Source organism: Misgurnus anguillicaudatus, chromosome 2 (genome assembly GCF_027580225.2).
Source record: "Misgurnus anguillicaudatus chromosome 2, ASM2758022v2, whole genome shotgun sequence".
Taxonomy (NCBI): domain Eukaryota; kingdom Metazoa; phylum Chordata; class Actinopteri; order Cypriniformes; family Cobitidae; genus Misgurnus; species Misgurnus anguillicaudatus.
In genome coordinates this window covers 19,570,201-19,583,045 of record NC_073338.2, presented here as the reverse complement: position 1 = coordinate 19,583,045, position 12,845 = coordinate 19,570,201, and the positions used below count along the sequence as shown (strand labels likewise).

Here is a 12,845-nt window from a genome sequence, read left to right as displayed (position 1 = left end):
TTAATTTATACCCCTGTCAGGCTTAAGCTGTCCCATTCGTATGAGCCCAGCAGTTCACTGGTCATCATAGAATGGAATCACACAGAGCCACCAATCGGAGTGAGGATTGTTGATTACCTCATCAGTCAAGAGAAAGTGACAGAGAGGACCGATCACTCCAAAGTTGAAACAGGTAAATTAAATCATTATTGTGATATCACCTTGTCCGTCTTTTGGACAAAAGCTACAGTATATTGTTATTCTGTATTGCAATTTAAGGACTAAGTGTAAATTTACGTTCAGATTTATGCATTTGGCAAAAACCTCCACAACTTTGTACAAGACGAACAGTTGCAAAATCGCTAAGGATGCAACGAGAAACAATGCAAATAATGAAATTTTGAATTCAAAAGGTATAAATAAAAAAATTTAACCATAGGGGAAGCTCTGCCAAGTACCCACAATAGACACAAGTTTAAATGTGGTCCATGGTTGTTTCACATTCCTCTTCCATGCACTTAGAGGAGTTTGCTGAAAAATTGATTTTGGCATTTAATTCTTTCTGCAAAAAAGTGGTATTTCTGAATGGCCTGAGGCTCGGGATTAACTAGATTTAAACTAAAAGCATATAATGAACATAATCAAATGCCCTCAGCACATATTATAATACCATTTATGACTGCCAAAATCCATCTATGACCAACATAAGCTGGTGAGCTAGTCTCCGAGCCTGGTTTTAGCTGGTTTTGATGGTGTAGCAAGCTGATATAGCTGTGTTTGAGAAGACCACCTTAAAATTAGTTAAAACCAGCTACCAGCTTATGCTGGTCTTAGGTGGATTTTCAGTATGTGTGGGCAGTTGTGACTAATCAATATTTTATGCAAATGTGTTTATTTTGTAAGTAGCAGTAACTGGCTATGAGAAACAAGTGAAATGATGTACAGTCATTTTTGCAAATTAAACCCTGACAGGATGATTAAGATCCGATGTGGTGTGTAGTCATCCTGTATCCTCTTGAAGGGTGTGAAAGTGATTGACTGCTGAATGATCATCTCTACTTATTACATGGCTCATTGAAATGCTTGTTTCTGATTTGCTAGACGTGACATTTGCAGGTTTGTTATTCCCAGATAAGAATGACTCAAAACTAATAACACACGGTATCCCGGATGCTGCAAATCATTTTGATGGGTAATATTACACATGCAACACATAAATATAAATATGTATCTTAATAACATATATGACATTATATTTACAAATGAATACACCAAAAAGTGTGTTTGTGACATTTGAACGTCTTAAAACAAAACAATAATAATAATAATAATAAACATTGTATTTAAAATCAACATTTTATGTTCCTTACCTTACCTTATGAGGTAAATAGCTGTGTAATAAGCGGGATAATGTACAGGCAGCCAGTTGTTATCGCAAAAGAAATAAGCCCCGACAATGTGATCAAGACACGATGCGAAGGGTCTTGTATCTCACTAAAGGGACTTAGTTTGCCTATAGATTATCCCTTACTATATATGTATGCATATACATCATTCAAATTTATTTCCAAACACTATGTACTGATACAGAAAAATAAATCAATAATGCTACAATCTACATGTAACAATTAAGCACTGCCATAAATCGAAATAAAATAAGCTTTTAAAATATTTAGTCTATGTGTTGCAAAAGTAAAATGTCCTAATCCTAAATGTAATACATTTGGCATTTACTTGAGCATTAAAATAATAACCACATTAAATTAAAAATCCCACTGTCCCACAGAGGGGATTTTTATTGAGGTTGTATGTATGAAGGACAGCTGTTAAAATGAACCCATAAAAACCATTCAAAAAACACAATAAGTGGAGAAAGTACAACAAATAGAGGTGGACAGTAGGGAAGTATTATTACTACTTACTGTATGTACATTTTACAAGGATCCATACTTCACTACATTGCATAGCAAAATATAATATGTTTTTCTCCACTACATTTCATAAATACAAGTTGCTGTTTAACATTTAATACTTAAGTACATAAAAAATCTAGTACACTCTAGAAATTGATGGGTTATTTTTTACCCATAATGGGTAAATATTGGACAGAACGCATGCTGGGTTAAAATTAACCACATGCTGGTTTAAAAATGACTCAATGTTAGGTTGTTGTTGTGTAACCATGGGGTATTTATAACCCAGCAGTTGGATTACAAAAACCCAGCATTGGGTCAACCCCAGTTTTAACCCAGCGGTGTGTTCTGTCCAATATTTACCTATTAGGGGTGAAAAATAACCCAGCCAATTTAAGTGTTTACTTTTACTTATGTTATTTGTACACTCAGTTACAAGTGCACAAATTCTGACATTTAGGTACAGACCTTTGAGAAACCAATATGTACCTATAATGTACCAGCGTACCTGTTCCTTTTAGGTACAAATGTGTACTTCTTGAAAAGGTATCACCCCAGTGACAACTTTTGTACCTTCATGTATTTTTTTCTGAGTGTATTAACTCATTAACCTAGCCTGGGTTTCCCCATGCTGCCTTGCGTGCAAATTTATTCACGCTGCAAGTCTAGCATGGCAACTATGGCCTTTTTTGCCCCTGAAATCAATCACAGAATGGGGAGGAGCAGCAAGACGATGACAACATCTATTCGACACACCGAAGCAGTTTTGTTATTTGTTATAACATGGCAACAGACGCAAAGTTATTTTTCGCTGCAGCCTTAGATAGTGTTCTAAGTAGTTTTGAACGCAAGTTTATTTAAAAAAAAAATAGCAACTTTTGGCGTTAAACAATTTCATATCCAAGAAGGATGTTTGTATTTGACAAGACGTGATAACCACGGAGTTTTATAGGACCAACCTGCTAGGCATCGTCGTCGGCGAAGTACAATTAACTTATAAATGGTAAGTGGTATTTATTAATATCATATTGTCATTATGCCTGTACTGTGGTTGTCATAGTGCCACTAAATTGTGTTGCTTTTCAATATCAATATACAGCTACCTGTTTAGTTGCGTAGCTTTCAGCTGCACTCGTACCTGATAAAAGTTGTTTACTTTTGAATTGATGTTTCTCTACATACATCATGTGGTATAATTGAAACGATTGGCTATGAGCTACGTACAGACGCATTCGATAGACATTCGTAGCTCCCAATAAACGGCTCTGGGCATTCGTAACCACGCCTCAAATACGATAAAATGAGCATGTGGTTCCCAGACCACGTCTCATTCTCTATGAGACTGGTCTGGTGTTAGCCAGGCTATCATTAACCCACAACAATGACAAATTATCTCGTCAATTAAATGAAAACATTTGCATGAAAAAAAAACTGTTCCTGATGGGTTTTTATGGTAATCTGTAAAGCCGCCTTTCCACTGCACACGACATACGGAAACGACAGTCGGAGTTCTCCCCCTAGTGGCAGTCGTAATGAAGTTTCAATTTAATCGTATATGGGAGAGAAGCTCATTCCAGTGCAAGAGGTTGTTACTAATATGTTTACCATGGTGGAATAAATAAAGGAACTCAAATGAATGAAACAATAAACAGCTATGCATATATGACAAAGATTGCAAATATTTTTTTGGAGAGAACATATAAAGACAAGATTAAAATAATAACGTACACAAATTAAATTAATAATGTATTACTTATCAGTAATCAAAAGTGTTTTTTAAGGAGTCAAGTGTTACTAATAAAGTTAAACCAAAAGGATTAATAATTTATACCTCACACACAGTTTGTGATTGGAATACAATGAAAATCATAACTTCCGGTCGGCATATCGCATGCGGTCGCACAAGTTCAAATTTTTTAACGGATCCAATGCTCAAAACGGATCCGATATTTACGCATCCGCAGATGGTCGGCACCTCACACAACTCCTTTGCGACTCTCCAATGGAAATGAATGACTTCTGGCTTATCGGCCATCATTTGTCGTGTGCAGTGGAAAGGCCGCTTAATACTGCGATTGTATAATTTACCAATTTATAAAAAAAAAATGAAGCAAAAAATATTTATTAATTTTACACTCCGTGTATGTTCTGATAATCATTCTGAATCTGATCTCTTAAAAACTTTCTTCACAAAAATGCAATTATATCAGCTTTTTCAAAAACTTTCCCATATTTAAGAGTTTATAAACAGAGAAAAAATTAAAGATAGGATGAAACTTTTCCCCCCGTTTTCTTTGTTTGTTTGAAAACAGAGGGTCTGTTCTTTCATTTGATATATTTGTATGTTTATATATTTTTAGAAGAAAAAATTCCTAGAAGGCGTTTTGTGAAACTTTTGTGAAAATCAAAAAAAGAAAAGAAAAAATGCTGGCGGGCAACTTTTCAAAAAAAAAAAGTCTGGCAGAGAATGAGTTAAATGAAATTTAATGTAATGTAGTGGTATAAAAAGTAAGATACAATGCTTTAGAATGTAGTGAAGAAAAGAAAAACAGACTTTTGAAAAATGATTGAAGTGATAAATACTTCCCTACTGTCCGCTTCCATAAGCCATACTGGAACACCGAGAAACCTACTTGACAAGTTAATCATTTAAGCCAAAGTTATGAGAAAAACAGCAATGACTCTGATTGATTGCTCCAAAGTTCAAGACTGTAGATAAAGATGCATCTGTCAACCAAATCAAAAATACAGCAGAACAGTCTAGAGATACAAAAACACATAATAAAAGGATCTGTAAAGCTACATCTGCCAAACAGAATAAAAGCAAGCTTTTGCATGATTTTGTGGACACAAATAAGCTTTTTTAGTCGAAACTTAAAGTCTGGTGTTTAAGAAGTCTTGAAATGCTCGCAGCATTTGAGTCATTGTAATATGTTTCACCATAATGGTAATGCACAGCAAGAGATGTTGCTGGATCATCTAAGCACACCTACCTAGAAAAATTTAATCTTAGATGATTGTTCCAAGACTTTGTCCAACTTGGTGAAACTAGCTTAACATGTATCCTCATCTATGACCCTGACATAATTAATAATCCCAAATGTACATTGTCTGAAAAAGGATTTAAAATGTTCTTTCTCTGTGTTAAGTTATGATTTTTCTATTTTTCACATTTCAGACATTGATGTATTTGTGGAATTGTGGATAAAGTGAAATATTTTTGACAGCACTTACTGTATGCGAGTCAAATCTCTGTCACAGCCATAAAAAACATCACATGAAATATGTCCATGCACATCACAAATCTCAGCATGAACAGGATGAATGTACTGTATGTTCATTCTAAGTCTCATTTATCAGACTTCGTGATATTGAATGAAGACCATATTGTCTACATTTTTTCAGACGCTTACAAGGTTCTGCCAGTGCTTGCTGAGTAAAACAAATTTGTCTATGTGACACTATGTGAAAGCTGAACCCTTATTTTTACAGCCTGGCACATTCAAACAATAACCAACCTCAGACAAACTTATGTTTATTCAGCCAGGCCCTTTAATACTACAGTTAGCGCTTTTTCCCCTTGAGTCCCATTGTTCCTCTTACTGCAGGAGCTACTGTGCTCCGCAGCAGTTCAGAGAGATTTTATTCCACTTCAGGCTAGAGCTGAAATCGATTTTTCACAAAGATGATCAATGCTTCTTCAGAAACGTGTGTTCAGTCAGACAAGCTTTAAAACAAGTTTCAATAGTTGACCTATGTTTCATGAGGACGCAGAACACGCACGGTTAACCGATTGATCGATTGATTGTTTTGCTTAAGTTGGGCACACAGTAAAGGATTTTTAAAATTCTGACCGTTTATGAAATCTGTTTGCAGCACACATATCTTGACAGATTTCCTTCTCTCAAATCTAAAACATCTTCACACTACAAAATTTGAACATCGTGGAAGATATTTTTAAGATTGCCGTGCCCTTCATGTCACCTTGCCGGGTAGCGGATGAAAACAGAGGGAGATGTGACACAAAATCTATTATTATTTTTAATGTTTGCTAGCTAGTAAGCTAGCAGCTTTCTACACTGTGTTTTACTGAGCTCTTGTTTTTAAAGAGCAACAATTATGCGATTCATGATTTTACATTACCTTTGGTGTGTAAGTGTGTGTTAGAACATGTGAACGATATGCAAAAGGTACAAAGTAAAGGATGATTATCTTCTCTTTTCTTGGACAACAATGAACACAAGGATTGCAGGCAACAGTGTATTTACTGGGCCTGTTGACATGGACCTACCCAGTCTCACAAGGTTTTGTGATATAGTCACGTAACTTTTTGATTCTTTTTTCGTGACTTTTCACGAATTTCCGATGTTTTTTCGTGATTGTATCACAATTTTATTTTTACATGTCATTGTCACGTATTTGCAGTGTTGGGGTAACGCATTACAAGTAAGGCGCATTACGTAATAATATTACTTTTCTGAAGTAATGAGTAAAGTAACGCATTACTTTATAAATGTACACATTAATATTTGAGTTACTTTTTAAAAAAATGTAATGCGAGTTACTTTTCAGTTTAATTAATTCAATTTAAAAAGAAAATAATGTACTGAATTAATCTGAACATATTAACGTAGAATTAGCGCGAACAGTTTGAGTTAGAAACGGAGATGGCAGACCAGAGCTTGACATTTTCGCGATCAAAAACACCTGCAAGGCCTGCAAGAGATCAAGCCTCAGCCAAGTAACAAAAAGTAACGCAAAAGTAACTTAAAAGTAACGTAAGAATTACTTTCCATGAAAAGTAACTAAGTAACGCAATTAGGTACTTTTTTGGGTAGTAACTTAATATTGTAATGCATTACTTTCCCCAACACTGTGTATTTGTTACTCAACTGATTTTTCCTATTTTCAAACCATTGTCGCTTCGTTTTAATGTTAGATTTGGTGTTTGCGTTAAGATGTCACTTTAAGTACTGGTTAATATAATTTTTTTCTGATTTTTGTTAGGGTTAGAGTTGGGTAGGGATGTCATTTTATGTAAATTTAACCCTAAACCGAAGCGACAAAGGTAAGAAATTAGGACAAAACAGTTGAGTAACCAATACGTTACAATGACATTTGTGATACGATCATGAAAAAACACAGAAATTTGTGACAATATCACGAAAAAAAAATCAAAAAGTTACGTGACTATATCGTGAAATTTCGTGAGACTGGGCTGCGTGGACAAGACGGTCATTATCATAATTCCACCTGCTTCTGACTTACAACCTGAGTGTAGTCTATGTTTTCATATTCAAAAAAATTGCTACTGACCAAATCATGACTCAAACGCAAGTTTTGTGCAGTGCAGAGTAGCGCTTGTTGTTTGTCGTTTCTATGATCACAAATGCAGACATGGTTTTAATGTTTTATTGTCTTTACCTTACCAATCTGTTATGTTCTGCTCAAGCCGCGCTGGCAAAGTTGATCGATCAGTTTGGTCATCTGCATTTTGATACATTAGATTCGACTCATATTGATAGGGTAGTAAAGACAATATTAACTCCTGTCAGTATTGCATTGTGAGCTAATCTTACAAACATGGTAAGGAGCGTCACATTTCCGGCTGACGTCAGAGGTATTCAGGCCAATCACAGCACTGGTTAGCTGGCCAATCAGAGGACACTGCTCTTTCCAGAACGATGATCTTTGTACAAAATCTGAGTGTTTGAGGAAGGCAGAGATATCTGGAGCAACAAAAATGCCAGAGGTGTAATGTACATGAGTAAATGTACTTTGTTACTGTAAGTATTTTTTGGGCTACTTTGTACTTGTACTGAGTATCAAAAATATAAGCAACTTTTACTCTCTACTCAACTCCATTTTTGATCGAGTACCGTATTTTCCGGACTATAAGGCGCACTTAAAAGCCTTTAATTTTCTCAAAAAATGAAAGTGCGCCTTATAATCCAGAGTGCCTTATATATGGATCAAGGCAAACTCCGGGTCAATGTCAAAATGTTCCGGCCGGCTCGCGCGAGGACGCTTCCGCTTTCTCTACCGGACACACACAGCAGATTGTTTCCCATACACTATTTCAAAAAGTCGATCATTCATGATATGATCAGGGCAGTGAAAATTGGGTAAATGCGGGCCGAAAATCCTGTAGCTTTAGGTTAAATGTAATGTAATCACTTGCTCTGCTGAAAAAGGCGTATGTGGCAAGACTTGAGGACTTAAGCTTTTCAGGATGAAAGGAAAATTGCACGTTAAACAACCCTGCATGAACACCAGAAACACTTGCTACCAGTATGTGGAGTCAGTTGTCACAAAGGAAACATCCCACAATAAGTTATTATAGATTTGAAGTGTTTACTAACTGTGTAATGTATTGAAACATTGCATTTTGATGTCGTTTATGTGACCTGCTACAGTTTTTTCCTTGCACTGCTGCCAGACAAAGTCAAGCACTTAAAAACGATGATTTCCCCTGAAAAGGCAAAGGAACAGTCATAAAAGTTATAATGGTTGCTAAGCCCCGTTGCTTGTAAATAATATGAGTAAATAAGGTTTACACCTAATCTCAAGGTCTATAAGAGATTTAATCTCATTTCGCTTAAGCCTGACTTCAAACCAACCTGTATTTTCTCCATGACAACCTTTGGCTTTCCAGTCGCATCTAGACGCTTTCTCTGTTTCAGTCATCTTTATTTAGAGGCATTGCCCAGCATCCGCCCTCCTGCGGCTTCGTGTTCCCCATCCAATTTGGACGTCAGATGCCTGGTGGCTGTTAAAACAGAAAAGAACATCATGTTATATTAAGTCCAAATGTGAAATTGTGAAAAGGGGATTGATGAGGAGATGGCAGAGGTCTTGCTGCAAACCAGTTGTGTCTTTTTTTTCTTTTCTCCTTCATCCGTAACACCTTGTTCTTTACAAGCCCTTGCTTTAAAAGTGGCCAGAACCAACAACTCTTCAGCATTTATTGGAAGGGTCTGAATGTACTCTATAATGTGTCGGGAAAGTGATTTAAAAACACAACATTATTCTTAGCTCTCATAAGAAACATCTTAAATAAACCTGGCCTTCGTTTGCACTTATTACATAGCACAGGACTTGTTGTACCAGGTGTTGCTTGTGTATGCCAGGGGTTTTCAGAGTTTACGATAGCAGGCCTCCCTTTCCACCCAATTTACACAATGGTGCCTCCCCCTAATACGAAGTGAAGAAGTCAAGACATTTAAAATGTGGTTTAATATGCAAATGATTGAGAGTAACAGAATAAAACTGTGCTAGTTATTTGACATTGATATTGCATATTTATGCTGTTGCCCATGTTAACAAATTAGAGCATTCATACGGCACGCATAAGCAATGCATGAGCTCGCGTCACCGGAGCAATGTTATAGCAGCAGTCCCGTAATTGTTCCAATGTTTGCTGTTTGATGAAGCCAAGTTAATAGTAAAATATGTAATAAATAAATATTAAAATTGGGGCTATTAATAGAATGTACTGTGGTGGGCAACTCATAGACTCTGTGTGGGCACCATGTTGGAGACCACTGGCCTATACTCTGAATTAAACATCTTGAAATAGTCTCTTAAAGAGCATGTGTGTCTGTGTAATAAAATATTTTGGGTGATTTTGTGCGTGAAATCATCAGCTCTATCTGGCAACACTGGATACATGTACACATTTTTTAGTATGTGTGCTCTTTGGGCATAAAACTCATGACTACACTACACACACAATACTTTACAAATTGAGCTACATGACTACCTAAAGCAAACTTTTGATACATTCTGTAATAGTTTGTGCCTGTGCAGAGACCTGTATCTACAGTGAAGTGTTTATTGAGACAGAACTAAAATCCACTTGAAGGGAAAACATTCGGTGAAACTCGAAACAGCATATACATCAAAATCCGCTGTGCTGCAGTGGAGTGCATCCAACGTGAGGACCGGCCAGTTGTTTCAAACCAAATTAAAATGGTAAGAAAAATATGTCCTCATAAAAGTGAAAAATGCTGGATACTGTCTGAGTCTGCACTGCATAAGCGTACCAATCGAGCACTTAATAGGAATCAGACGCCCAATGTGACATCATAACAGTCGCTTTCTCTCTCATGTGGTGGGAACCGGGTAAATGGGAAATGCCTCAAGTCATCTCACCCCGACCAGACACGCTGTGAAAACAAACAGGTCCTTTCGCCAGACTGATGTCAGGGCTCTGAGCCCATAATAACAGGCGGGTTTACTCCGGGGTCAGAGAGTCATAACGTCCTGCTCGTAAACAGACTCTGTGCCACGAGTGGCAAACAGGGTGCCACACTTCCCCTAGTAAAAGTGGATGGACCTCGCCAGTATTAAAAGAGCTTCCAGAAACATGTTTTTTCCAGGAAAGGTAAAAGACGGAGATTCACTCATGTGGAATGTTTCCGCGGAGTTCCTGTTAAATGATCTCATAGGATGTCTATGTGCAGGGTGAAGTTCTGGAGTGCAGGCAGGTGCAGTGAGGAGATGGCAAATCTTCACTGATTCACACTCGGTATGTGCATGTGTATGTTTGTGTGGGCACATACATTTGGGCAAGCACCTATTCATAAGGTCGCTTATCAGTCGTGTCATATACAAGTTATATTCGGTTTCAGCTTTTGCTGCGATAGAAACCATTTGACTTCATGTGACACCATGCAGACTAATTGGCGTATGACATCAAAGGGGCTGTTTACACTTGGTATTAAGATGTGTTTTCATCGATCGGATCACAAGTGTACGAGAGAGACACATCACGTTTACACCTGCTATTTAAATCTGTCTCTTTTGTCCACTTTCGACCGCTTCTGTCCTGAATACTATGAGGGGGTGGTCTGTCGAGACGGTGGGCGAGTCTCTCTGCTGTCATTCAAACGCAAGCAGGAGTAATTATGAGTTTATATGGACGCGAACTAATATTATGTTTTAGTCTGCTGCTTGTTTAGCAAGTAAACATGCTGCACAGTGTTTTGTATGTGTATATGTTAGAGCTTTCTCTAAATTTTCAGCGCAATTGATGAAATAGGATCGCGCAACTTTCACACGCTTTCAAAACGAAACTACGGAGATCAGCCGCTTGAGTTTTATCAATGAAAGGCTAAAAATAGTGCTGTTCACCGTATGTTCACGCCAGAAGTCAAAAAAGACGTAAAGCATTGTGTTCAGTACCTCAGATTAGATAAATGGGCTAGAGAAGGTGTTCTCTTGTGACTGTTCAAACACATTTAACCACATGTGCGTTTACACTACAAAAGCAATCCGATCGAAAGGGTTTTCAACTACCTCTGAATGTGGTCGAAAGTGGACGAGCTCAAAACGTTTTGAACACCATTTACACCTGGCAGTAACGTCGTCCACTTGTGATCTGATCAATGAAAACGCATGTTAATGCCAAGTGTAAACAGCCTTAAAGTATCACAAGAGCAATTCAAAAGCAGTTTTGCTGCATTGCTCTTTAACTCTTTCCCACCATTGACTAGTAAAAAAACGTGCTCGTGATGAATTTTTATGATAATCTGCAATATCCACTAGATGGCGCACTTACCCAATGTATGAAAAAACTGAAGCCAAAACCTTATTTACTAATTTTAATCTCTTTGATTGTTTTGATAATCGTTCTGAATCTGATCTCTAACAAAAATGCAATTATTTCAGCTTTTTGCTAAAAAAATTTTTTTTAAAGAAAAATACCCAAATTTAAGAGTTTATAAGGAGAGGAAAAAATATAGATAGGATGAAACGTTTTATTTTCCCGTTTTGTTTGTTTGTTTATTGTTTGTTTGAAAGCAAAGGATCTGTTTTTTTTTTTCATTTGTATGTTTATATATTTTTAGAAGAAAATTTTCCTAGAAGGCATTTTGGGAATGAGTTAATGTCACATCATATGAATCTGATCGACCTGCCGTATGGAGAAATAGTAACTGAAGCGTCTAGCATTCCACTCTATCAAGCCACACTCTGGGTTTACATTATAATGTAACAATTTTAAAACTTTATTTCATTACGTCATGATCGATTCTTATCGACAGTCCTATCATTGTTGTTTAGCGACTGTTAGTGGCATAAATTCCATATTATGCCTTTACAGTGGTACAAATTATTTCTTTAGTGCGATATTAAAACCCAAAGTTGAAAGTTGTGCTCCTGTACAAATCTGTGGTAGAGTATTGCATTAATTGCACAAAAGGTCACGGGTTGCTTTGGATAAAAGCGTCTGCTAAATGCATAACATAAAAAGCATATATGGAATTTATGCAAAACCTGAACATCTTACACGCTTTAATAGATATGTTTACATGGTCATTGTTACACATTTCGATATTTATTGCTGACCTAGAAAGTGTGTGGAATCTTAAATATTTCATATTTGTTATGGTGTCATAATGTTTTTTTTTTTCTGTTAGTTTCCACGCTTAAATTATAAATTACATATTTTCAAGAATCAGATTTTCAGTTCTGTGTGTGTGTTATATCCAATGTGTGTGTCTTATATAAATCATTTGCACCTGTGTGATTGGCTGGACATAATATCCAGTGAATAACAGAAGGTACACGTCACTGTATTCCAGCAGCACCTGGGAGTTGCTCCTCTAAGATCAAAACATGTTGTCTCCACCCATTAAAGAAACTCAAGGGCCCTGATGCTTTATTAAGGAAGATGATGATGTCATGAGTACCACACATCATATACGTGAACACATACATCACTGAATTAATTTCATCCTCAGAGTTCATATACTCTTAGTAATAAAGTTGCTTCACGATGCCATAGAAGAATTTGGGTGTATGGTTCCACAAAGAACCTTTAACTTAATAACTTTTATGTTTTACAAAAGGTTACTGTATTTGCAGTAAAAATAAGGTTGAAGAACCTTTGACTAAATGGTTCAATGAGGAACCAGAAATGGTTCTGCTATGGCATTGCTGTGAAGAACA

The 12,845-nt window shown here is 36.7% G+C and overlaps 1 protein-coding gene across 4 annotated transcripts in view; it reads left to right on the top strand.

Annotated features, from left to right (window-relative positions):
* Positions 1 to 12,845, top strand: part of astn1 (astrotactin 1) — a 356,183-nt gene that overhangs the window by 324,658 nt on the left and 18,680 nt on the right. For all 4 annotated transcript variants that reach the window (XM_073874209.1, XM_073874213.1, XM_073874207.1 and 1 more), the window contains one exon: positions 21 to 172. In XM_073874209.1, the coding sequence (XP_073730310.1) occupies positions 21 to 172 (152 nt within the window). The remainder of the gene's footprint in view (positions 1 to 20; positions 173 to 12,845) is intronic.